This window comes from Cherax quadricarinatus, chromosome 38 (genome assembly GCF_038502225.1).
Source record: "Cherax quadricarinatus isolate ZL_2023a chromosome 38, ASM3850222v1, whole genome shotgun sequence".
In the NCBI taxonomy this organism is placed as follows: domain Eukaryota; kingdom Metazoa; phylum Arthropoda; class Malacostraca; order Decapoda; family Parastacidae; genus Cherax; species Cherax quadricarinatus.
Window position 1 is genome coordinate 11,393,508 of NC_091329.1, and position 27,179 is coordinate 11,420,686.

Here is a 27,179-nt window from a genome sequence, read left to right on the forward strand (position 1 = left end):
GAATATTCCCTAGAAATGATCGCCGGTGAGAGTGATCGCTGGCAAGAGATGAAGTGGTCGCTGGCGGGTGTTCGGTGTGTTCCAGCCTGGCCCCGGGAACTGGTCGCTGGGAGGCGGTGGCCGCCAGCGACCTCCATCAGAAAGCAGCAAAACAGAAGCAGCAGCAGCAGCTCGAATGCTTCCCACCAGCTCTCCACCATGGTGGGTACCCCAGTGCTGGGGCAGGTGGCTGCAGCTGCCACCACCTGTCACCACCTGTCACATACCACCTGCTACAACTCTGCCACACTGGCTGTAAATAAATATAATGTCAGGTTCACCCGTGCCTGACAAAACTGAATTCTAAATTTATCAGACACTGTTCGTATTTCTCACATTTACCTTGTGAAATACTTGCATTTTCCAAGGTGTTTGCACATATCTGGCACATACTTTGCCATGGTATACCAATTTGGTATACCCGGTGGAGGGTATAACATGCATGGAATCACTCATCTCTCGACTGCATGATGAGGCAATTTATTTTATATTTTACTTTATATTATACAAATAATGTTCGTATGAAAAAAATTATATTGTTGCATATTACATATAATCAGCACAGACAATTTTGACAGTTTAAAATGATTTAACTAAGAATATTCAAAGAAAGTGACCCTTGTAGGTCACTTTCTTAGAATATGTATATTTTTCAATTTAATACTGCAATTATTTTTTTCTCTGTTATTAGGGTGTCACCAAAGCACCATTTGGTGTGACCATTGACTGGATGGGTGACCACATAACATCCTGTCTCCTGATTGTAATATTCACAATTGTTCTAGTCATAGAACAATAACAAGCATTTATCTAACCCAGAATAACAAAACCAGAGTAATGAAAACAATTTATTAAGTTTTTATCCATAATATTGTTTCATGACATTTTTTTGGGTCTAACACTTGTCTTCATGAATGTTTGAAATATCAGCTGCATCCTCTGAATCATTACCTTTCAGTCACTAAGTATTATCAGTAAGTAAAAGTTTAAAGTTAATAGGTATATCATTTACATAGGACAAGAATATTAGGGGAACAAAGATACAACTTTATGGACCTCCATATGATGATAAAAGAAATTCTGATTCACTATTATTAACTTTCATGATGTATATTTTTTCTGGTGCTTAGGTAATACTTGAGCCATTCTTAATAGATCCTGTGGGCATTAAGTGCCAGTCTGCAAGTCTTGTTAGGTTGTCCGAATAAGACTTGTATGCCAACTTTTTTCAGATACTTTCGATGCCCACCCTTCTCCCTGACAGTCCCATCTTGGAGGCAGATACTCTTTAATTTCATAATTTCACTGAGTTACTGCATCTTGTAACTTTTATCCAGTATCCTTCTCTCAGTACCACTTTTTCCCATCTGTCTCACCTTTGTCATACAGTGGTGAATGACCATTATGGGCTTAGTCCTTTACATGAATACGTATATAATAATAAAATGATGTATGTACCTATTTATTGCTAGGTGAATGGGTTCATTAGGTTTAGGGGATTTTCCATACAATTTGCTCTGTCCATAATTTGGAGTCCAGGAACTTATGGTTGTGAGCAAAATGCTCTGACCACAAAGCTGCAGAATGCTTTCTCTGTACGTTGTTTGCACATACGTACACTATTTTGGAACTGGTTATATTACTATGTAAGTTTTAAAGCATCACAGTCAGTAATCTATGACAAAATGTGGTCTTGATTATGATCAAAATTTGAAGTTAGTCAAAAATAGAACCTTTCCATTATGACATGCATAATATCCAACACAGTAACAAATGTCAGCTTTTGAAAGTGTCCTGGAACATAATATCTATACCTAATGGCCACCTCCAGTATCACCTAGCTGGATTTCACCAGCAGAGTTTTTGCACTTGCATCAGTATATTTACTGAATTTGAATGCACTTAGACTACTTATTTTGCAAACATCATTTACTGGATAAGTTTAATCACTGTGTTGGAGTTGATACCCATATTGTACAATAAATGGCACTGATAAATATAGTACAGTACTTAAGTTGGGTTAGTTCAGAAATTTGAAATTCTCTGCAGTTATAGCTGGGTGATGTCATAAGCATCATAGTACAGTGCTTTATAAACAAAATTGAGTTTTTTTGACAACAGGTCAGGAGCCAAGAAGCATAAAAAAAGTGGCTGGACTTTTCAAGTACAGTGGACCCTCGGTTATTGGCCATTCCACTTATCGGCCATCTCGGTTATCGGTCGGTTTATTGGCTTCCGGTTATCGGCCGTTATTTCGCTTATCGGCTGTACGGACGCATCAACCTGTCATTGCCAGCCACTCGCTCGTCACTCTGGCTGTGTGTCTGGGCGAGTGAGGAAACTTCTGTTCAGTCATCCAAATATTTCAATATAATCCATTGTTTTTCATGGGTATTGATTAAGTGCAACTGCGAAACAAGTAACCATGGCCCCAAAGAAAGTTCCTAGTAAAATTCCTTTGGTAAAGAAAGTGAAAAACATGATGGAATTTAGAAAAGAAGTTATTGAAAAATATGAGAGTGGTGTGCAGGTGCTGGAACTTGCCAGGATGTATGGGAAAAACAAATCAACACTCACTTCTATCCTGGCAAAGACAGTAGAAATCAAAGACGCTAATGTTGTGAAAGGAGTAAATGTGCTAATGAAATAAAGGTCACCAATAAATCCTCCCTCTCTCTTCCTCCCTATCTTCCATAAGCCAACAAGAGTTTTCAATAAAGGTATGTAACAGTGATTTAATGGTTCATGTATTTATTTTATTTAGTTCTCATTGTTTTGTGTTTGTAAAACTATAATTAATCTTAACAAAAATTATTTTTTATGAATGTTTTTGGGTGCCTGAAATGGATTAATTGTATTTTCATTAATTCTTATGGGAAATATTATATCGGTCTTCGGCCATTTCGGTTTTAGGCCGACGTTCAGGAACGGATTACAGCCAATAACTGAGGGTCCACTGTACATATTTCCAAGACTAATTGTGCTTAGTGTCATGCCATACATTTGTTTTGTGTATAAATTTGTTCAAGTCAAGTATTATGAATCTCCATGTACAGTGGACCCCTGGTTTACGATCAGCTCCCAATGCGACCAATTATGTAAGTGTATTTATGTAAGTGCGTTTGTATGTGTATGTTTGGGGGTCTGAAATGGACTAATCTAATTCCCAATATTCCTTATGGGGACAAATTCATTCAGTACTGGCACCTGAACATACTTCTGGAATGAATTAATATCGTAAACCGGGGGTCCACTGTACTTGTATTAACGTTGGTAGCATTAGTGACGATATGTAAAGGTAAAAAGGATATTTTATTGTGCCAATGTTTTGCTCTTCAGGAGCTTTGTCAAGCCATAACAGCTGGTTTCTTGAGACTTAGTTTTGTTTTTTGAGTCAGCTTTTGCACTGTGTTATATCAAAATATAACATTACTGCTGCTGTTTAGGAAACATATTGCTGTACCTGTTAATTGAACATAGAGACATTTCATACAGTTCTACTGTACAGCCTCTCCTCACTTAACACCGGAGTTCCGCTCTGTTCCATTCGTTAAATGAATTCATCGCTAAATGAGGAGCATACTAGCCTACCATCCACTTACGACCTGCTCGACATACGACCACTCGACTTACGACCGTGTTTTTTATGCCAAATTTCTGGGAAATAAACAACTGTTTGTGTTGTATACAGTGTTTATCCTAAACCTTACAGTATAAAATACAGTACTAACAGCATAAAAAGTAAAGTAAAAAATGGAACACCAAAATAAAACAATAAAATAAAGTCATTTAAAAATGTGATGTTGATATTCAGTAGTAAAGTTCGACTTACGTCCATTTTGACTTACGACTGGTTGGTCGGAACCAAGCTCGGTCGTAAGTCGGATGGTAGGTGTATAATGTTAGTGAGTTTGTGTCAACCATTTTTGATATTGTTTTAATGTCACCTTTGCACCATTTATAACATTTCTGGTATATTTTTAAATGTTTATACAGTAGTGTACTATATATTGAAATAAACAGAATAGAGGAAATCAGCTCTAATATACATTATTTAGGTATGAATACTGGTCAGAGGGCCCATTGTAAGTTCAAGGCATCGGTAAACGAGTATGTCGCTAAGTGAGGAGAGGCTGTACTGTATTGCTAAACATCAAATACATATTTGCCAATATGTAGTCTTTGATCTTTACAATGATAACATTACCCTATGTCATCTCACTATAAAATATGTACTGTACTGTAGTTAGTTGCTGGCAACAGTGGTCTGGCAGTACATGTATATTGTATACCATTATTGGGTATTGTATTTCAAAAAAATTATGCTGTGAATATTTTTTTTATATCCTGATGCTATTAAAATTAATACCATAATATAAATTTATTGGGGTACTCTATGTATGTATTTTTTTGGGGTAATCTTACCTCGGTTGGAGAAGGCCAGTGTTAAAAAAATACGTATGTGTCTTTTCAAGGATTTAATTGTCCCTTGTGGGGATTTTTTTTTCATTCTTGCTTGTACTTTTTCAGATTATACGCATACAGTCACCCGAGGGCACCAAACGAGTGGAAACAAAACCAACAGATTCCACAAAGACTTTGTACGAAAAAGTCCGTACAACATTTAATTTGTCAAGCTCCGGTTTTGCTTTGTATCTTGGCCGTGAAAAAAAAAATGAATTACTTTCGTCTCCTCGGAAAACCCTTAAAGGATACAAATTGAATCATGGGGATATGATTTATCTTCACTTTGCAAATGATGGTGGTAAGTATTTAAACATAACAGTGTACTCTAGAGTAAAAGTTATGCGAGTTATGGAAGAATAATCAAACTACTACAGTATTATACTCATTATGCTCTTGTGTACTGTATATATACTGTACAATACTTGTTTTAACCAGCATCTTGGAAGGGTAAGGTGAAGAAGCACATATGAAAAGGATTTCATGAGGAAGTAGAACAAGGTAGCAGATCATACTTAGATAAATGGATTATTTTATTTTTTTTATTATCACACTGGCCGATTCCCACCAAGGCAGGGTGGCCCGAAAAAGAAAAACTTTCACCATCATTCACTCCATCACTGTCTTGCCAGAAGGGTGCTTTACACTACAGTTTTTAAACTGCAACATTAACACCCCTCCTTCAGAGTGCAGGCACTGTACTTCCCATCTCCAGGACTCAAGTCCGGCCTGCCGGTTTCCCTGAATCCCTTCATAAATGTTACTTTGCTCACACTCCAACAGCACGTCAAGTATTAAAAACCATTTGTCTCCATTCACTCCTATCAAACACGCTCATGCATGCCTGCTGGAAGTCCAAGCCCCTCGCACACAAAATGGATATATACATATAATACACACCTTAAGGTGTGTATTATATATCTGGTGTTAAGACCAGACTTGATCAAGTCATTCAACTAGCAGAGCAATATAGAACTTTCAAGACAACTGACTCTCAAGTTCCTTGGAGAAAATTGGGAGTTTTAAGAAACTTAAGGATTGGGTTATCCTAGGTAATCTATACATATGCTGCTGTATGATAATTTATGTAACTGTATTTATGTGTATCTGTACCTGAATAAATTTACTCAGCCAATCCCTTGATGTTGGTGAAGGGCTCTTCAACTAAGGACTTTGAGCTACCAATCCCTTTTCTTGGAGTAAGTTTGATTTATTGGCTACTCCCCAGGAACAGTATATTCCCTATAGGTTTAGAAATTCTGTGATTGTAATAATAATTAACCATGGGCATCTTTTGGAAGTGAGGCAGTTGAGCATCACTGGATCAGGTTTGTATTAGAAAGAAAATCATAAAGCTACTAATCTAATCTAACCTAACCTAACTAAATCAAATCTAATCTGACATAACTAACTGATGGGGTTTGGCTTTAGTTTACACTTCTACTGAGGGAGTTGTGTCTGGGTGGGTTAAGTCCCAGGAGGTTTTGTCCCAAGGGCAGGGAAGGTTTGGATGAACCCTAGAGCAAGTAGCATAAGTTACAGTTGTAGGAAATGCATCACTTTATCTTGAACCTATACAATATACACTGTCTACCTCATTTGTCTATATTGGATTGATAAAGCCCCCTGGTGGGCAAAATGTGTCCTTAACAAATGTCTTACTACTACTTTTGTCAGTGTTTAACACCATTTGCAACCAGTTATTACAATATTAATGATTTCCTAACAGGTGGATGTAGTACTGTGTCAACAGCAGACAGAAAGACTAGCAGCAGCCAGGATAGTGGGAAGGTAATTGTGCCTGTTCCAACACAGCAAGTGGCATCCAGCATTAAGAGCTTGGTGGAAGAAGACGAAGTAGACCAGATTCTGGCCAAAGAGGATGGCAAAATTGCTAGAAAAATAAATCCTCAATTGTGAGTTGTTTATAAATCAATGTCAGTGCATATACAATGCACAAATAACCTGCACATAGGAGAAAGAAACTAATGACAACATTTTGGTCCAACTTGGACCATTGACGAGTCATGATAATGCATGAAGGCGAGCCATTATATATAGGAGAGGAGGACAGGGACTGGCCAAAGAGAGGACTGAAATGTCGCTATAAATTTCTTTCTTCTATGTGAAGGTTATTTGTGTATTGTTCCAATCATGGTATTGTGCCTTTCTGTTCTTTATCTTGAAGGAAATGATAATAAAAGAAGCCATACTTAGAAAATACGGCAAACTTGGCCTTTAACCATGATGAATTTTGATGATATGAAGACAATATCAAAACTTTTCCATTCTGCTATACTGTCCTTTTTTATCAGTTTGTCAGTTTTACAACTTCTTTCCCATGATGAATTGTGTTTGTTTATTATTAGTTTTGTAATATGTGTTTTAAGTATTAAATAACATACTGTAACAATGGTTATTAAAATATCACAATTGTATAAGTGTAGAGACTAAGTATTAGTTTGAGTTGTGTATAATAACTTCTCATAAGATACCAAAATTGTAACTATAAATTTATTGTGTTATCCCTAGATTAGCTTAACTTTCAAAGCTGCTGGGCAAGAGATACCGTGATCATGAGGGCGGTTGTCCCAGGGTGAGGCTCACCATCGCACTCCGATGGTGTTGACCCCTACAATTAACCCAAATGCGGTTAACTCGAGAGCGGAATTTTTGTTTGCAGGGGACTGTATTTTTTCTATCCCCTTATTATATAAAAATAGACTCCCAGCAAGAGGGTACCGGACAGGCACCTAAAGTCAGTACCCGACCAGCTGGGCTGTGGTGCCTACGTCAGTTTGTGTGTGGCCACCAGTAACAGCCTGGTTGATCAGGCCCTGATCCACCATGAGGCCTGGTCGTGAACCAGGCCACGGGGGCGTTGATCCCTGGAATGCCCTCCAGGTATACTCTGGGTAACTTGATATGAAAACCAAAGCAAATGTTTAGGAAATACAAATTTTGTTAGTTGTCCTGCTTAAATGTAATTTTAATAGAAGTTGGTTTCTCTGCCCTTACTTTTCTGATTGAGTTTGTGTCTGCCTGCAAACATGCTCATGGGTTTTAAGATAACTGATCTAGTCTGTTATTCCAGATGTCGTCATGGTGCGAATAGTAAATGCGTTCACTGTATTCCTTTGGATCCCTGGGACGAAAATTACTTGAAGGAACAGAACATTAAGCACCTTTCATTTAATTCATATTTAAGAAAGCTCACTTCTGGTGTGGACAAGGTAAGAATGACCAAGCTTCATGATTTTGATTAGGTAAATGTACTTAGTGTACATGCAACATACGAGTCATTTATTATGGCCACAGTTTTTCCAGGGGCTTTGCTGGGCCAGTTTGAATATTACATGGACATAATGAGTATATGTAAGGCAGTACACTACAGGTATGGCAGTACACTAAAGGTATGACAATACACTACACGTGTGACAATACACTACACATGTGACAACACACTACACGTGTGACAATGCACTACAGGTATGACAATAAACTGCCAACAAATGATGGACTAAAGACAAATTTGACAGATATGACATTTTAGACAAATAAATAGGGTGCTACCAGTTCAGTCAGAAAATGTAGTGGTAATGTGTGAGATACATAATTTTTTCATCTTGATACGAATAATTACAGTTTATTATTTCAATATGTTATATGGCAAATTAATTTAGAAGGTGCTTGATCGTCCAGGTTTTAATTGCTTTATTGGCTTGTGGTTACAGATAATGCAACATAAGTGAAAACAGCTGTTGTAATCATCTACAGATATAAAGAATTGATAGCAACTTTTTTTTTTTTCAACGAGTCGGCCGTCTCCCACCGAGGCAGAGTGACCCAAAAAGAAAGAAAATTCCCAAAAAGAAAATAATTTTATCATCATTCAACACTTTCACCTCACTCCCACATAATCACTGTTTTTGCAGAGGTGCCCAGAATACAACCGTTTAAAAGTATATATGTATAAAAATACACAATATATCCCTCCAAACTGCCAATATCCCAGACCCCTCCTTTAGAGTGCAGGCATTGTAATTCCCATTTCCAGGACTCAGGTCCGGTTATATAAAATAACCGGTTTCCCTGAATCCTTTCACTAAATATTACCCTGCTCACACTCCAACAGCTCGTCAGATCCCAAATACCATTTGTCTCCATTCACTCCTATCTAACACGCTCATGCACACTTGCTGGAACTCCAAACCCCTCGCCCACAACACCACCTTTACCCCCTCCCTCCAACCTTTTCGAGGACGACCCCTACTCCACCTTCCTTTTCCTACAGATTTATACACTCTCCATGTCATTCTACTTTGATCCATTCACTCTAAATGACCAAACCACCTCAACAACCCCTCTTCAGCCCTTTGACTAATACTTTTATTAACTCCACACCTTCTCCTAATTTCCACACTCCGAATTTTCTGCATAATATTTACACCACACATTGCCCTTAGACAGGACATCTCCACTGCCTCCAACTGCCTCCTTGCTGCAGCATTTACAACCCAAGCTTCACACCCATATAAGAGTGTTGCTACTACTACTATGCTTTCATACATTCCCTTCTTTGCCTCCATAGATAACATTTTTTGCCTCCACATATACCTCAATGCACCACTCGCCTTTTTTTTACTTCATCAATTCTATGATTAACCTCATCCTTCATAAATCCATCCGCTGACACATCAACTCCCAAATATCTGAAAACATTCACTTCTTCCATACTACTACTCCCCAATTTGATATCCAATTTTTCTTTATCTAAATCATTTGATACCCTCATCACCTTACTCTTTTCTGTGTTCACTTTCAACTTTCTACCTTTACACACACTCCCAAATTCGTCCACTAACATTTGCAATTTTTCTTTAGAATCTCCCATAAGCACAGTATCATCAGCAAAAAGTAACTGTGTCACTTCCCATTTTGTATTTAATTCCCCATAATTTAACCCCACCCCTCTCCCGAACACCCTAGCATTTACTTCTTTTACAACCCCATCTATAAATATATTAAACAACCATGGTGACATTACACATCCCTGTCTAAGACCTACTTTTACCGGGAAGTAGTCTCCCTCTCTTCTACATGCCCTAACCTGAGCCTCACTATCCTCATAAAAACTTTACAGCATTTAGTAACTTACCACCTATTCCATATACTTGCAAAATCTGCCACATTGCTCTCCTATCCACTCTATCATATGCTTTTTCTAAATCCATAAATGCAATAAAAACTTCCTTACCTTTATCTAAATACTGTTCACATATATGCTTCAATGTAAACACTTGATCTACACATCCCCTACCCACTCTAAAACCTCCTTGCTCATCTGCAATTCTACATTCTGTCTTACCTCTAATTCTTTCAATAATAACCCTACCGTACACTTTTCCTGGTATACTCAGTAAACTTATTCCTTTATAATTTTTACAGTCTCTCTTGTCCCCCTTCCCTTTATATAAAGGGACTATACACGCTCTCCGCCAATCCCTAGGTACCTTCCCCTCTTTCATACATTTATTAAACAAAAATGCCAACCACTCCAACACTATATCCCCCCTGCTTTTAACATTTCTGTCATGATCCCGTCAGTTTCAGCTGCTTTACCCCCTTTCATTCTACGTAATGCCTCACGCACCTCCTCCACACTCACATCCTGCTCTTCTTCACTCCTTAAAGATAGTATACCTCCCTGGCCAGTGCATGAAATTACCGCCTCCCTTTCTTCGTCGACATTTAAAAGTTCCTCAAAATATTCTCGCCATCTACCCAATACCTCCATGTCCCCATCTACTAACTCCCCTAATCTGTTTTTAACTGACAAATCCATTTGTTCCCTAGGCTTTCTTAACTTGTTTAACTCACTCCAAATTTTTTTCTTATTTTCATTAAAATTTCTTGACAGTGCCTCTCCTACTCTATCATCCGCTCTCCTTTTGCACTCTCACCACTTTCTTCACCTTTCTTTTACTCTCCATATACTTTACTCTTCTTATAACACTTCTTCTTTGTAAATACCTCTCATAAGCTACCTTTTTCTCTTTTATCACACCCTTTTCTTCATCATTCCACCAATCACTCCTCTTTCCTCCTGCACCCACCCTCCTATAACCACAAACTTCTGCCCCACATTCTAATACTGCATTTTTAAAACTATTCCAACCCTCTTCAACCCCCCCACTACTTATACTTGCACCAGCCCACCTTTCTGCCAATAGTTGCTTATATTTCACCCGAACTTCCTCCTCCCTTAGTTCATACACTTTCACCTCCCTCTTACTTGTTGTTGCCATTTTCCTCTTATCCCATCTACCTCTTACTCTAACTGTAGCTACAACTAGATAATGATCCGATATATCAGTTGCCCCTCTATGAACGTGTACATCCTGGAGCCTACTCATCAACCTTTTACCCACCAATACATAATCTAACAAACTACTTTCATTACGTGCTATATCATGCCTTGTATATTTATTTATCCTCTTTTTCATAAAATATGTATTACTTATTACCAAACCTCTTTCTACACATAGCTCAATTAAAGGCTCCCCATTTTCATTTACCCCTGGCACCCCAATTTTACCTACTATTCCCTCCACAACATTTTTACCCACTTTAGCATTAAAATCCTCAACCACAAGTACTCTCACACTTGGTTCAAAATTCCCCACGCACTCACTCAACATTTCCCAAAATCTCTCTCTCTCCTCTATACTTCTTTCTTCCCCAGGTGCATATATGCTTACTATAACCCACTTCTCACATCCAACCTTTATTTTACTCCACATAATCCTTGAATTAATACATTTATAGTTCCTCTTCCTGCCATAGCTTATCCTTCAACATTATTGCTACTCCTTCTTTAGCTCTAGCTCTATTTGAAACCCCTGACCTAATCCCATTTATTCCTCTCCACTGAAACTCACCCACCCCCTACAGCTTTGTTTCACTTAAACCCAGGACATCCAGCTTCTTCTCATTCATAACATCCACAATCATCTCTTTCTTATCATTTGCACAACATCCATTCACATTCAGAGTTCCCACTTTGACAATTTTCTTCTTATTCTTTTTAGTAATTATTACAGGAAAAGGGGTTACTAGCTCATTGTTCCCGGCATTTTAGTTGACTTTTACAACACGCATGGCTTACGGAGGAAAGATTCTTATTCCACTTCCCCATGGATATAAAAGGAAAAGTAATAAGAACAAGAACTAAGATAAAATTAAAGAAAACTCAGATTAGTGTGTATAAATAAACGTGTACATATAGGTTTAGTGTGACCTAAGTGTAAGTAGAAGTAGCAAGATGTACTTATAAATTCTTGAGGAGTTATTGCTTCCCTAATTTTTTTAATGGCATGTGAATGTTAGGTGCAAACTGACTTTGTTTTTTAAATTTATACTTAAGGAAAGCTTTCCTTTTTATCGTCTTCTAAACAACTCTTGTATGTTCTGGCTCAAGCTCATACTCTTCTTTAAAACCCATGGATAAATGTGTATGAACATTAAAATGGTATAAAATACCGACAGGTTGTTAGGTAAGACACATATGCAACAGTTAGGTATCTTTATTTCGAAACGTTTCGCCTACACAGTAGGCTTCTTCAGTCGAGTACAGAAAAGTTGATAGAAGCAGAAGATACTTGAAGACGATGTAATCAGTCCGTCACCCTTAAAGTTTTGAGGTGGTCAGTCCCTCAGTCTGGAGAAGAGCATTGTTCCGTAGTCTGAAACATATGTCTTACCCACATAAATGTGTATACACATTGTTTTGGCAGTAATCATTCCAAAACATCTGTGTGCTTACAAAATAACTCATGTTTTCTACTAGGAGTAAAGATAGTTGATATAATTTTATTATTGATTTTTTGTGTGAATTTCATTTTATTCTTTCAGGGAAAGTTTGTTGTACTAGATGATATCAGCTGTAAAATCAAGAGTGGATGTAAAGATCATTCTCCTTGGCCAAAAGGAATTTGTTCCAAGTGCCAGCCCTCTGCTATTACTCTAAATCGACAATCATACCGCCATGTGGATAATGTTATGTTTGAAAACCCTAACCTAGTAGAGCGCTTTCTCAATTACTGGCGAGTTACAGGACATCAACGTGTGGGCTTTTTGTATGGCCATTATGAGCCTCACTTAGATGTACCACTGGGAATTAAGGCCACTGTAGCAGCTGTTTATGAGCCACCTCAAGAAGGATCCAGAGATCATGTGAAACTTTTACCTGATCCAAAGAAGGAAATTGTTGATGAAGTAAGCATAAGATTTTTTTTTTTTGTATGTCATTGTACATTCAATTATGCAACATTCTACTGTTGCAGTGCTCCTTTTTCTTGTCCTTAGACTTCCTTTACTACTACTACTACTACTACTACTGCTGCTGCTACTGCCGTCACCTCGCTGCACTCTACTCTCTGACTCTTGTATCACTACCCCTACCTACTACTTCTATGATCTCTACTATCACTACTTCCTTCATTTTATTATTTCTTCTTCCTCTTTCTCATCCCCACCCCCTCTCGTATGTAAACTGGCTCCCTACCTTCATGCTTGTGTATGTAACTAAGTTAATGGTCCAACCTAAACTGAAACGTCGTCACAGTTTCTCCTATGTGCGGGTTATTTGTATATTCTGTTGTATTCAGTTTTAAAATTGATTGTTGTTAAATTAAATATTTTAGTAAATCAGCATCAGTATATATTTGTCTTCAGAAGAGAGGCACATATAGAGACCAAATATGATTGTTGACATTAATGTGCTATCAATTTCATTAGAACAGTTATCAAAATTGGTGTGATGGATGGGTAGGTAATGGTATGAGATACCAGTATGATGGTTAACACTTTCAGGGTTTCGGACGTACTAGTATGGCTTACACACCAGGGTTTTTGACGTATTAATATGCCTAAATTCTAGCACCTTCAGATCTAGTGAGAGAAAGTTGGTAGGCCTACATACGAAAGAATGGGTCTGTGTGGTCAGTGTGCGCAGTATAAAAAAAATCCTGCAGCACACAGTGTGTAATGAGTAAAAAAAACTTTGACCGTGTTTTTGGATTAAAACAGCGACTTTGCACTGTATTTTCGTATGGTAATTATTGTTGTATTCTAGTTTTCCTGGTCACATTTCATAGAATGGAAGACATATTACAGAAATTGAGATGATTTTGACTGCTTTACAGTGAAAAGTACCTTGAAATTGAGCTCAAAGTAGGAGAAATGTTCAATTTTTATTAAAGTTCAAAAGTAAACAAATTATGCTAAGTGTCCAGTACACGTCAACTGGTGAGTAATATTCTTTCACAAGTTCGCCGATATTATTTATACCATTTCTACACTAATGCAGTAGTCTGCATGACAGTAAATCTTCTATTTTTTGTGAGAATAAAAATTCAAAGTGGAAAGCAAAAGAATGTAAGAGGGGCATGGGGACGTGACTAATGAACAGAGGAAATGGTATTTTAGTGCCAGGAATGTCTTTCTTGTTTATTCTGGACCCTATTTGGAAATTGGCATCTTTTGAAATTTGTGTGAAATTGGCAAAATTGCTAAATTCTTACCACTGTATTGGATAGTTGAAATCGGTAAATGGGTGGTTTCTTGTACTCATTCGATAGAAAAAAATGGAGTTCTAGCAAAATAGTTATGATTTTTGTCAACTAGTACACTGGAATTGGCTGAAAATAGGGCTCAAAGTGGGCAAAATCACAATGCGTAAACATCGTCGAGACCGCTAACTTCGCGAGAGCATAATTTCCATCAAATATCGTACTTTTGGTGTCATTATGATCGGAAAAAGATTCTCTATCTTTTCATAAGAAGAATTTTTTTTTTTTTTAAATTTGGGAGACCCTGAGAACAAGTCTGGGAGAGGGCCTGGGGACCCTGAAAGGGTTAAGAGAGAGTAATGCAGTTATGTGGAATTTTTATTGATGCTTTGCCCATGCAGTGGGCTTTATTAAATCACAGAGAGATGAACTTCGTATGGGAGGGAGAGCTTCAAAAGTAGTCATTATTAATGAGGTGAAGAGCAGGTGGTATGTGCATCAGGTCACATCAATTCCCAAACATCCTACGAGTTTTCTGGTAGAGATACTGTACTGAAGGCAGGGAGAATGAGAATATACACTTCTGGATGACCAAGGAATTAGAATAGATGTTGATAGAGGATTGGATCCCCTCTGCCAGCTTTGTCGAAAAAGTTGTATCAAGATTTCAATGTGGGGCAAGTATAGTAATAACTCCAGCTAAACTTGGGAGCAAAAGAAGTAATGCTGCAGTAATAAAAAAGATCATGCAAATATTGGCATACAGTCTATGGTTATGCTTCTGTTTGTATATTGGTTGTGGCAATTAAAAAATTTGCTGCTGGGATTAAAGAAACTCCAGCCAATGAAGGGAGAAAATTCCTAGGTGTACAGAAGTGTTGAGGAATAAAGTAAAGTCAAAATTTGATGTTTACACAAGGAAAGGCTATATCTGAGGTTTTAACATATGAGAGATGAATCGATTACTAAATCCTCAGATTATAATTGGTACAGTATTATTATAAAATTAGTGCAAAGGCATGTGCAGTGACAAATATGTCATAAATTTCATCGTCTCCAATTAATCTCCCTGGCTGGTCTACTTTTGCTTAGATAATTAAGCTCAAAGAGGTGCCTACTATCCCTGATCATGTGCTGAAGATAAAATATAAGGTTTCAATATAATTATGGTTTGTTAAAAAGAATTGTCCAGCGAGTTCTTTATAACTGTTATTATGATTACACGAGTCATTGATAATAGCTTTGAAGAGACATGAGATAGATCTTGCCACAGTTATGTTGGTGTGAGATTCATCCGTAAAATCCTGCACTTAGTCATGGTTGTCCCATGCTAACCTCCTTTGTGTAGGGAAAGGTTGGAAGGAGGGGGGTAAAAAAGAAAAAGGTTTTGTATGTGAGGGGCTTGGACATCCAGCAAGTGTGTGTGCATGTTAGATAGGAGTGATTAGAGGCAAATGGTTTTTGAGACGTGACGAGCTGTTGGAGTGTGAGCAAGGTAACAATTTGCGAAGAGATTCAGGGAAACAAGTTAGCTGGACTCAAGTTGTGGAGGTGGGAAATTACAATGCTTGGACACTGAAGGAGGGGTGGGGATATTTACAGTTTGGAGGGATATCTGAACTAGCATTGGCATGGTTCTGGCAAGAGAGTGATGGAATGAATGATGGTGAAAGTGGGAGACAGCCATTGTATTATGTTTCTGCACTGAGAATTTCAGTCAGATTTTTCCCTCCATTTTCAGGTTGCCAAAGGCCTAGGACTAACGTGTGTGGGTTGGATTTTCACGGATCTCGTTCCCCTTGATTCAAACAATGGGACAGTACGATACCTCCGGCATGCAGATACTTACTTTCTCTCCGCACACGAAGTTATCACAGCTGCTCACTTACAGACACTTCACCCTAACCCCTGCAGGCTGTCATGCGAGGGCAAATATGGTTCAAAATTTGTCACAGTCATAGTAACAGGGGACAAGAACAACCAGGTTAGTACTGTAGCAGAAGAGATGTAATGTGTGGCAGCTGATCATGCTACTACTACTATACATATTGAATAGCATTGCAATATTTTTTGTATTTTGTAGTGACAATTGCTATTAACTTATATAAAATATATAATGCTATGAGTCCTTCTACTTCAGATAGTGGCATGTAAATAAAAGCAAAATTTCTGGTTACTCTAATACCACAAGCAAGTTGACCGATAGCTCTTCCTCATTCACGAAAGCACATTTTGAAAAATAAAAATAGCTCATTCTTATGTTGACATTTCATATTTTTGGTTCTGTAAATTGCCTGTACCAGTGCCCTTTCTGTTTTTCTTAATATTTTATGCTTTCCTACTTAATATACAGTAGTTTGATGCTGTCAACATTTGCCTATAGGTGCACATGGAAGGCTATCAAGTAAGCAATCAGTGTCAGTCTGTGGTGAGGGACAAGTGCCTCATACCTACCAAAGATGCTCCAGAGCTGGCATATATTCGTGAATCTTCTTCAGAGCAGTACGTCCCGGATGTTTACTTCAAGGTATGTTACTTATGTTTTACTTTTTTAGCTATTTCCCACCTAGACAGAATAATCAAAAGAAGAAATCCTTCACTACTACTAGTTTATACTGTGTGTGTGTGTGTGTACGTACAGTAAGGCCCCGCTTTACGGCGTTTCGCCTTACGGCGTTCCGCTAATACGGCGATGTCAAATTATGACCAAAATTTGCTATACGGCAAGCGGTCTTTCAAATACAGCGCCCCCACCCAGTTTGTTTACATTTTCCGTGACCACATCTATTATGTCAGGAAACTTTCCAAAATTTCAAGTGTTTTAAAGTTACTGCATATTTTATGTTTTTTTTTTTTTTTCCAACAAGTCGGTCGTCTCCCACCGAGGCAGGGTGACCCAAAAAAGAAAGAAAATCCCCAAAAAGAAAATACTTTCATCATCATTCAACACTTTCACCACACTCACACATTATCACTGGAACAGAATTCTTCCTCCGTAAGCCATGCGTGTTGTAAGAGGCGACTAAAATGCCGGGAGCAAGGGGCTAGTAACCCTTTCTCCTGTATATATTACTAAATGTAAAAGGAGAAACTTTTGTTTTTCCTTTTGGGCCATCCCGCCTCGGTGGGATACGACCGGTGTGTTGAAAGAAAGATATATATATATGGGTGTGAAGCGTGGGTGATGAATGTTGCAGCGAGGAGAAGGCTGGAGGCAGTGGAGATGTCATGTCTGAGGGCAATGTGTGGTGTGAATATAATGCAGAGAATTCGTAGTTTGGAAGTTAGGAGGAGGTGCGGGATTACCAAAACTGTTGTCCAGAGGGCTGAGGAAGGGTTGTTGAGGTGGTTCGGACATGTAGAGAGAATGGAGCGAAACAGAATGACTTCAAGAGTGTATCAGTCTGTAGTGGAAGGAAGGCGGGGTAGGGGTCGGCCTAGGAAGGGTTGGAGGGAGGGGGTAAAGGAGGTTTTGTGTGCGAGGGGCTTGGACTTCCAGCAGGCATGCGTGAGCGTGTTTGATAGGAGTGAATGGAGACAAATGGTTTTTAATACTTGACGTGCTGTTGGAGTGTGAGCAAAGTAACATTTATGAAGGGATTCAGGGAAACCGGCAGGCCGGACTTGAGTCCTGGAGATGGGAAGTACAGTGCCTGCACTCTGAAGGAGGGGTGTTAATGTTGCAGTTTAAAAACTGTAGTGTAAAGCACCCTTCTGGCAAGACAGTGATGGAGTGAATGATGGTGAAAGTTTTTCTTTTTCGGGCCACCCTGCCTTGGTGGGAATCGGCCGGTGTGATAATAAAAAATAATTTATAATATATATATATATATATATATATATATATATATATATATATATATATATATATATATATATATATATATATATATATATATATATATATATATATATACACACACACACACACACACACACACACACACACACACACACACACACACACACACACACACACACACACACACACACACACACACACACACACACACACACACACACACACACACACACACACACACACACACACACACACACACACACAGTGGAACCTCAAAAATCGAACTGCTCCCAACACAACCAATTATGTAAGTGTATTTTTGTAAGTGCTTTTATAAGTGTATTTTTGAGGGTCTGAAATGGACTAATCTAATTTACATTATTCCTGATGGGAATAAATTAATTCGGTAAAGGCACTCGAAACTAGAAATACCACAGGAAATAGCAAACAAGAGGACTCCACTAGCTATAGTGAGGATATATTACCAAAAACAACTGGTGGGAGCTCCATTGTTGGTGCTAGGGAGGATAGGAATAAGACAGGGAAGCATGCACCAACAGGGAATACAGTCACAGAAACCCAAGGCAAACGTGCAGCCAGCAGCAACAGCCTGGTTGATCAGGCTCTGATCCACCAGGAGGCCTGGTCACAGACTGGGCCGCGGGGGCGTTGACCCCCAGAACACACTCCAGGTAAACTCCAGGAACAGTCTTCTGGACTGAAGAAAGTTCGATATTTGAGGTTCCACTGTATGTATGTATGTATGTATGTATGTATATATGTATATATATATATAGTAGTAGGTTGGTAATAGGTAGTAGATTGGTAGATAGCAACCACCCAGGGAAGTACTACCGTCCTGCCAGATGACTGTGAAACAGAAACCTGTAACTGTTTTGCATGATGGTAGGATTGCTGGTTTCTTTTTCTGTCTCATAAACACGCTAGATAACAGGGATATCTTGCTACTCCTACTTACACTTTGGTCACACTTCACAGACACACACATGCATATATATATACATACATCTAGGTTTTTCTCCTTTTTCTAAATAGCTCTTGTTCTTCTTTATTTCTTCTATTGTCCATGGGGAAGTGGAAAAGAATCTTTCCTCCGTAAGCCATGCGTGTCGTATGAGGCGACTAAAATGCCGGGAGCAATGGGCTAGTAACCCCTTCTCCTGTAGACATTTACTAAAAAAGAGAAGAAGAAAAACTTTATAAAACTGGGATGCTTGAATGTGCGTGGATGTAGTGCGGATGACAAGAAACAGATGATTGCTGATGTTATGAATGAAAAGAAGTTGGATGTCCTGGCCCTAAGTGAAACAAAGCTGAAGGGGGTAGGGGAGTTTCAGTGGGGGGGAAATAAATGGGATTAAATCTGGAGTATCTGAGAGAGTTAGAGCAAAGGAAGGGGTAGCAGTAATGTTGAAGGATCAGTTATGGAAGGAGAGAAGAGAATATGAATGTGTAAATGCAAGAATTATGTGGATTAAAGTAAAGGTTGGATGCGAAAAGTGGGTCATAATAAGTGTGTATGCACCTGGAGAAGAGAGGAATGTAGAGGAGAGAGAGAAATTTTGGGAGATGTTAAGTGAATGTATAGGAGCTTTTGAACCAAGTGAGAGAGTAATTGTGGTAGGGGATCTGAATGCTAAAGTAGGAGAAACTTTTAAGAGAGGGTGTGGTAGGTAAGTTTGGGGTGCCAGGTGTAAATGATAATGGGAGCTCTTTCATTGAACTTTGTATAGAAAGGGGTTTAGTTATAGGTAATACATATTTTAAGAAAAAGAGGATAAATAAGTATACAAGATATGATGTAGGGCGAAATGACAGTAGTTTGTTGGATTATGTATTGGTAGATAAAAGACTGTTGAGTAGACTTCAGGATGTACATGTTTATAGAGGGGCCACAGATATATCAGATCACTTTCTAGTTGTAGCTACACTGAGAGTAAAAGGTAGATGGGATACAAGGAGAATAGAAGCATCAGGGAAGAGAGAGGTGAAGGTTTATAAACTAAAAGAGGAGGCAGTTAGGTTAAGGTATAAACAGCTACTGGAGGATAGATGGGCTAATGAGAGCATAGGCAATCGGGTCGAAGAGGTATGGGGTAGGTTTAAAAATGTAGTGTTAGAGTGTTCAGCAGAAGTTTGTGGTTACAGGAAAGTGGGTGCAGGAGGGAAGAGGAGCGATTGGTGGAATGATGATGTAAAGAGAGTAGTAAGGGAGAAAAAGTTAGCATATGAGAAGTTTTTACAAAGTAGAAGCGATGCAAGGAGGGAAGAGTATATGGAGAAAAAGAGAGGTTAAAAGAGTGGTGAAGCAATGTAAAAAGAGAGCAAATGAGAGAGTGGGTGAGATGTTATCAACAAATTTTGTTGAAAATAAGAAAAAGTTTTGGAGTGAGATTAACAAGTTAAGGAAGCCTAGAGAACAAATGGATTTGTCAGTTAAAAATAGGAGAGGAGAGTTATTAAATGGAGAGTTAGAGGTATTGGGAAGATGGAGGGAATATTTTGAGGAATTGTTAAATGTTGATGAAGATAGGGAAGCTGTGATTTCGTGTATAGGGCAAGGAGGAATAACATCTTGTAGGAGTGAGGAAGAGTCAGTTGTGAGTGTGGGGGAAGTTCGTGAGTCAGTAGGTAAAATGAAAGGGGGTAAGGCAGCTGGGATTGATGGGATAAAGATAGAAATGTTAAAAGCAGGTGGGGATATAGTTTTGGAGTGGTTGGTGCAATTATTTAATAAATGTATGGAAGAGGGTAAGGTACCTAGGGATTGGCAGAGAGCATGCATAGTTCCTTTGTATAAAGGCAAAGGGGACAAAGGAGAGTGCAAAAATTATAGGTGGATAAGTCTGTTGAGTATACCTGGTAAAGTGTATGGTAGAGTTATTATTGAAAGAATTAAGAGCAAGACGGAGAATAGGATAGCAGATGAACAAGGAGGCTTTAGGAAAGGTAGGGGGTGTGTGGACCAGGTGTTTACAGTGAAACATATAAGTGAACAGTATTTAGATAAGGCTAAAGAGGTCTTTGTGGCATTTATAGATTTGGAAAAGGAATATGACAGGGTGGATAGGGGGGCAATGTGGCAGATGTTGCAGGTGTATGGTGTAGGAGGTAGGTTACTGAAAGCAGTGAAGAGTTTTTATGAGGATAGTGAGGCTCAAGTTAGAGTATGTAGGAATGAGGGAAATTATTTCCCAGTAAAAGTAGGCCTTAGACAAGGATGTGTGATGTCACCGTGGTTGTTTAATATATTTATAGATGGGGTTGTAAGAGAAGTAAATGCTAGGGTCTTAGCAAGAGGCGTGGAGTTAAAAGATAAAGAATCACACATAAAGTGGGAGTTGTCACAGCTGCTCTTTGCTGATGACACTGTGCTCTTGGGAGATTCTGAAGAGAAGTTGCAGAGATTGGTGGATGAATTTGGTAGGGTGTGCAAAAGAAGAAAATTAAAAGTGAATACAGGAAAGAGTAAGGTTATGAGGATAACAAAAAGATTAGGTGATGAAAGATTGGATATCAGATTGGAGGGAGAGAGTATGGAGGAGGTGAATGTATTCAGATATTTGGGAGTGGACGTGTCAGCGGATGGGTCTATGAAAGATGAGGTGAATCATAGAATTGATGAGGGGAAGAGGGTGAGTGGTGCACTTAGGAGCCTGTGGAGACAAAGAACTTTGTCCTTGGAGGCAAAGAGGGGAATGTATGAGAGTATAGTTTTACCAACGCTCTTATATGGGTGTGAAGCATGGGTGATGAATGTTGCAGCGAGGAGAAGGCTGGAGGCAGTGGAGATGTCATGTCTGAGGCAATGTGTGGTGTGAATATAATGCAGAGAATTCGTAGTTTGGAAGTTAGGAGGAGGTGCGGGATTACAAAAACTGTTGTCCAGAGGGCTGAGGAAGGGTTGTTGAGGTGGTTCGGACATGTAGAGAGAATGGAGCGAAACAGAGTGACTTAAAGAGTGTATCAGTCTGTAGTGGAAGGAAGGCGGGGTAGGGGTTGGCCTAGGAAAGGTTGGAGGGAGGGGGTAAAGGAGGTTTTGTGTGCGAGGGGCTTGGACTTCCAGCAGGCATGCATGAGCGTGTTTGATAGGAGTGAATGGAGACAAATGGTTTTTAATACTTGACGTGCTGTTGGAGTGTGAGCAAAGTAACATTTATGAAGGGGTTCAGGGAAACCGGCAGGCCGGACTTGAGTCCTGGAGGTGGGAAGTACAGTGCCTGCACTCTGAAGGAGGGGTGTTAATGTTGCAGTTTAAAAACTGGCAAGAAAGTGATGGAGTGAATGATGGTGAAAATTTTTCTTTTTCGGGCCACCCTGCCTTGGTGGGAATCGGCCGGTGTGATAATAAAATAATAATAAAAAAAACAACATACGTGTAGAGAACCTAGGATAACCCAAAAAAGTCAGTGTGACTTATTTCCATTGCCTTCACTCAGAGCTTCATTTCTTCTCAAAATGATGTTACATGAGAATGGGAGTGTTCTTCTTTATTAATTCTACCGTATCAATGTAGAGACAACCTGTACACAATGTAACTTGTACACAAACCAGACGTGTACACTTCGTTTGTTTACAAAACTTACCTTCCCCTGGTTTGTTTACATAACTGCGCCTGCCCCCTCTCATGTATTCATTCTTTCTCTCTCTCATTTATTCGTTTTATCTCATTTACTTACTCCTGACCCTACATTAAGACTACAAATATTTTAAGGTAAGTAATGAGTGAACTGTATATACATTTTATCGCTCTGGGATGCTTAAATATCATAGAATAGTATGTGTGGGTGGGGTGGCCTGGTGAGGCTATTACAATACATACCACACTTGATTTCTTACAATAAATACTACTTGTCTCACCCTAGATTAAGACTATAAATATTTTAAGGTAAGTAATGAGTGCACTATGTGTGTATTGTACCTTTTTATTGTTTTTTGATGCCTGGTTCTATTGCTAACTTAATATATGTTAGTGTAAACTTGTTATCTAGTGTTTGTATGCATTTATGTAGGGTGTTCCATAAAAAATATATATATATATATATATATTATTTATTTATTTATTTATTTATTTATTTATTTATTAAAAAGAGGTTAGCATTTTTTAAACAAATTGAATAATGATAAAATATTAATTTCAATTTACAGGAAAAAGACCAGTACAACAATGAAGTAGTGCGTTTAGGTCGACCTCTACCTGTGGAATATCTGCTCTTGGATTGTCCAGTGTCTACTCCCAATGACCCAATTTACACATTTGCTGTTAATGAAACAAGTTTTCCTGTATCAAACAGGTATGGTATGATAAAAATTATTACATCAGATTAAAATTAATAAGTTAAATTTTTTTTTTTTTTTTTTTTTTTTTTTTGAATGATTACATCAAGTTTTTCATAAAAGTTGAATTTAGCACAATACCTCTCAAAATGTTTTCTTTTCTTATAATTTTTTTTTTTTTTTTTTTTTTTTAAAAAAGTCGGCCGTCTCCCACCGAGGCAGGGTGACCCAAAAAAGAAAGAAAATCCCCAAAAAGAAAATACTTTCATCATCATTCAACACTTTCACCACACTCACACATTATCACTGTTTTTGCAGAGGTGCTCAGAATACAACAGTTTAGAAGCATACACATATAAAGATACACAACATATCCCTCCAAACTGCCAATATCCAAAACCCCTCCTTTAAAGTGCAGGCATTGTACTTCCCATTTCCAGGACTCAAGTCCGACTCGTTAATATTTACTGCTGTGTCAACGATTCATCATTTATTAAGAATGAGCGAGTTATAAATGGATTCTGACATAATTTATCCATCTGGAGATGGAGTAAGGTTAATACCTAGTACTACAACATAAAAAAAAGCACTCCTAGATTTATTTATTTTGGCTCATTTTTGTTAGTTTTCCATTTCTTTTAAAAAACACACGATTGTTCTATATTATAATATCTAAACGCCAGCTCTGCTCACAACAGTTTTGAAAGTTTGATTCATTTATATTTTTTACTTATGGTTATTATCAGCCTTTTAATACAGTTGTTGCGATGTTCATTATTAATTAAAATAGAGATCTGACAGTCCATTTCTCTTCACAGAATGGTGGAGGGGCACCTACAAGATTTCACAGCATTAGCTACATATCTCAAAAAATTTACAAATGACCAGTTTTTAGAAGCTGTTTCAGATCTTCATGTACTTGTATACATTGCAACAATGGACATGTTACCGCTCAGGGTAAGTCTTCTACTTAAATAATTTCCAAAATTTATCCTGAAGGGATCTATAATTATGGTGAGTTCAGGCATAATAATTTAAGTGGAGCATTGTGTGTAGATTTAAATACTGTCTAGTATAGTAAATTCTATTGCATATAAATTCCTGACATTATTACAATGAATTTAATTCTTAGGAGTATATTGGACCCTTACTTGAAGCCGTGAAAAAACGTGACCGTGCAGCAGCATTAGAATGGAAGCAGTCTGGACATTGGGCTACTGTGGAACAGTTGGTAATGGCATCAGGTGGGGAAGGTACTGTGGTTGGAGGTGAGACAGATACCACAGGTAGAGGCTCAAGTGTTCAACCCTCCACATCATCATCCTCATGGACATGTCAACACTGCACCTTCATTAATCAGACAGCAAGTGAAAACTGTGATATGTGCCATCTTCCACAGTGAATTGGTAACTGTTTTTCAGTGCTGAAGCGCTGTATAGTCCTTGTGGCTTAGCGCTTCTTTTTGATTATAATAATAATTTCAGTGCTGATGCTGATATTCAGTGTCTTGTGTGTCCTAGACAAATTCCTAGTAGATTTGTTAATGGTGAAACAAGCTCACATTCTTTACCAAACCAACAGGAATATCTCATATGTATTTACAGTATTTGCTTGTATTATATCAAGCACTGTAATGCATCCACAGAAGAGTGTATTCAGGTTTTATTGACTTGGTTGTAAATGGTTTAAATCCTTAATATAGCAACTGTTGAGCTAAGCTTAATGTTCTCACAATGACCGTCTGATGTAAGAATTCCGTTGAGAATATTTAGCCCATTTTCGTAAAGTTAGCTAAATTTTTATGCTGCAGGAAAACACATTGTGCTCTTATTAAATCATAGATTTTTGTTCCTGGAAAATTTCCAGTACCTTTCAAACTGAGAAACATAAAAAACAAAAGAAAAAAAGTATTGCCATTTTCAACCATGAAGGTTACTTATTAACTTCATTTTTGGCACACTTTGTAATAAAATATTTTTGTTTAAAAGAAAAGTAAAATTGTTATATAATTAGGTAGGTTGGTTGATTAAAAATTCCTTAATGGTTTTTATTAAGGTTATCTTAAAGTGTAGTCCATGTAGAGGGGAGAATTTAAAAAATAGTGTGCCTTGTGTACATTTTTGATAAGATTACATTTGTTTAAGCAGCAAGTTATTGAAGCATATAGCTTCATATTAGCGCAACTTTATCATTATTTTTATAATGCAATAGTTTACTGTTTCTTATGAAACAGTTTTTCAGTTCCATTTGTTTCCATTGTCTGCAACACAGATGTTGAAGTCATTACTGATAGTCTACTTGGGTAGCAGATTTTGTATATACTACTATGGTTTGACTGCAGAAAATGGCATGTATGAAATGCATTAGAAAAGGACATTTGTTAAGTTTTATAATCTTTGAAATCTAGCACAAACTTTTTATTTCTGGGAGAAAATTCTCCACATAAAGCTTTCATCCAACTTGAGGTGTCCATTATAGTACTGATTCTGGTATGTATTACGAGCAGCATTTCCCTATCTTAGTATTGTCAGTTGAAGATCTTTGATCTCTCACTATTGACTGTAGTGAACCTGATGGGTTAACTTGAGAGAGATTCATAATAAAATTTCATATGATATGCAGGGAATGGTGAACATGATCTCAAGTGGTCATGCACTAGGTTGAACCCTTTGTGCTTTGGGTGTAACAGCAGCATAACAGTGCATGTGTATGTGGGGAGTTTTTATAAAAGATATTTTTTATCTGGTTATTTAATTTTATTGTAGTGAAAAGTTTGACATAGGCATTTCATAATCATTGCTGTTACTCTGTGACCCTTTGTAAAAGCACCCATGTTTACTGAAAATACCAAGGATAATTTAATTGGTGCATAACAATCAGGTGTCAGAGGCTATTCCAAAGAAAAGTGGAATTAACCTAACTATAAACTTCACATTAAAACTCATTATTTAGTAATTGGTATATCTGTTACCAGTGTGCAGTTAACATTGTTTCCTATAAAATGGGTTGAAATGAAAGTGCAGTTAAAATTGCATTGAATTTAGTTGTATGCTGTTGAAGGTAGCAATCCCATATATTTTTGCTTCTCTTATTAGAAGTGAATTTTAATTGGTTAAAAGTTAAAGTACCTAGGTCAAATTTTTTTCAGGGTTTATTTAGTGTTGTTGCTTTGATAGCACACAACATTAGTGAGATGATGGTGGTATAACAAGAGACGACACACTCCCGATGTGAGCCTTACTCATGACCACTTTTTTGCACCTGCTGTTGCTAGCTTGTACAGAACCCATTGTGGTCAAGTAGCTTATTAATAAAATAAATGAAATTGATGCACTTTTTATCTCCAATTGAGGCATGTTTGACCCTTATAGTGTGCTGCCCCTTGAATATAATAATACATTATTAATAATGATAATAGATATTCATCCATTTGAGTAACTAGAGAGATTGTACCATATGACCTACAAGGGTTTCGAGCATTGTGGTTAATATTATAACTTGAAAGATAATTCTGTATGATGCACATAACCAAATATCTATTTTTAATGAAACCCTAAGTTTAGTACACTTTATTTATAATGGTGCAGTGCCTGCACTCTGAATGAGTGGGGATATTGCAACTGGAGGGTGATCTGAATTGCAGTCAGCACATTTCTGTCAAGACAGTGATTGAATGAATGATGGTGATTGTGTTCTCTATTTTGGGTAACTCTGCCTTGGTGGGAGATGGCAGAAAAATGGGAGGGGGGGGGGGATAGAAATACAATATACACAAACTTTGCAAAAATATTTGACATGTTTGATTGTGGAGCAGTAGACTATAAAATGAAGTCAAAATATAGCCAGAAAGGTAAGAAAATGGATATTGAGTTTTGTAACATAGAACACAGGAGTAATAAACAAAATCTAATCTTAGTAAATTGTTCATTATTCCTAGGCACAATCCTGGTGCCTTTACTGTTTCTCATCCTTTTAGCAGTCTGATAAAACACTAGTAATATTCT

General features: G+C 37.8%; 1 protein-coding gene and 1 non-coding gene across 3 annotated transcripts; both read left to right on the forward strand.

Annotated features, from left to right (window-relative positions):
* Positions 1-26,504, forward strand: Npl4 (nuclear protein localization 4). 2 transcript variants are annotated; one of them, XM_070092102.1, is made up of 11 exons: positions 1-201; positions 4,570-4,804; positions 6,233-6,419; positions 7,598-7,736; positions 12,418-12,780; positions 15,817-16,059; positions 16,459-16,602; positions 23,047-23,192; positions 23,994-24,132; positions 24,308-24,590; positions 24,654-26,504. In XM_070092102.1, the coding sequence occupies exons 1-10, from the start codon at positions 16-18 to the stop codon at positions 24,575-24,577; spliced, it is 2,052 nt and encodes a 683-aa protein (XP_069948203.1). In that variant the 5' UTR covers positions 1-15; the 3' UTR covers positions 24,578-24,590; positions 24,654-26,504. The 2 variants fall into 2 exon arrangements, with proteins under 2 accessions (XP_069948203.1, XP_053638223.2); XM_053782248.2 differs by having other exon boundaries at positions 24,308-26,504.
* On the forward strand, positions 7,051-7,211 carry LOC128693099 (U1 spliceosomal RNA). The gene has a single exon (XR_008407669.1). It is a non-coding gene; the product is annotated as a U1 spliceosomal RNA (small nuclear RNA).
* Positions 26,505-27,179: the final 675 nt, after the last annotated feature.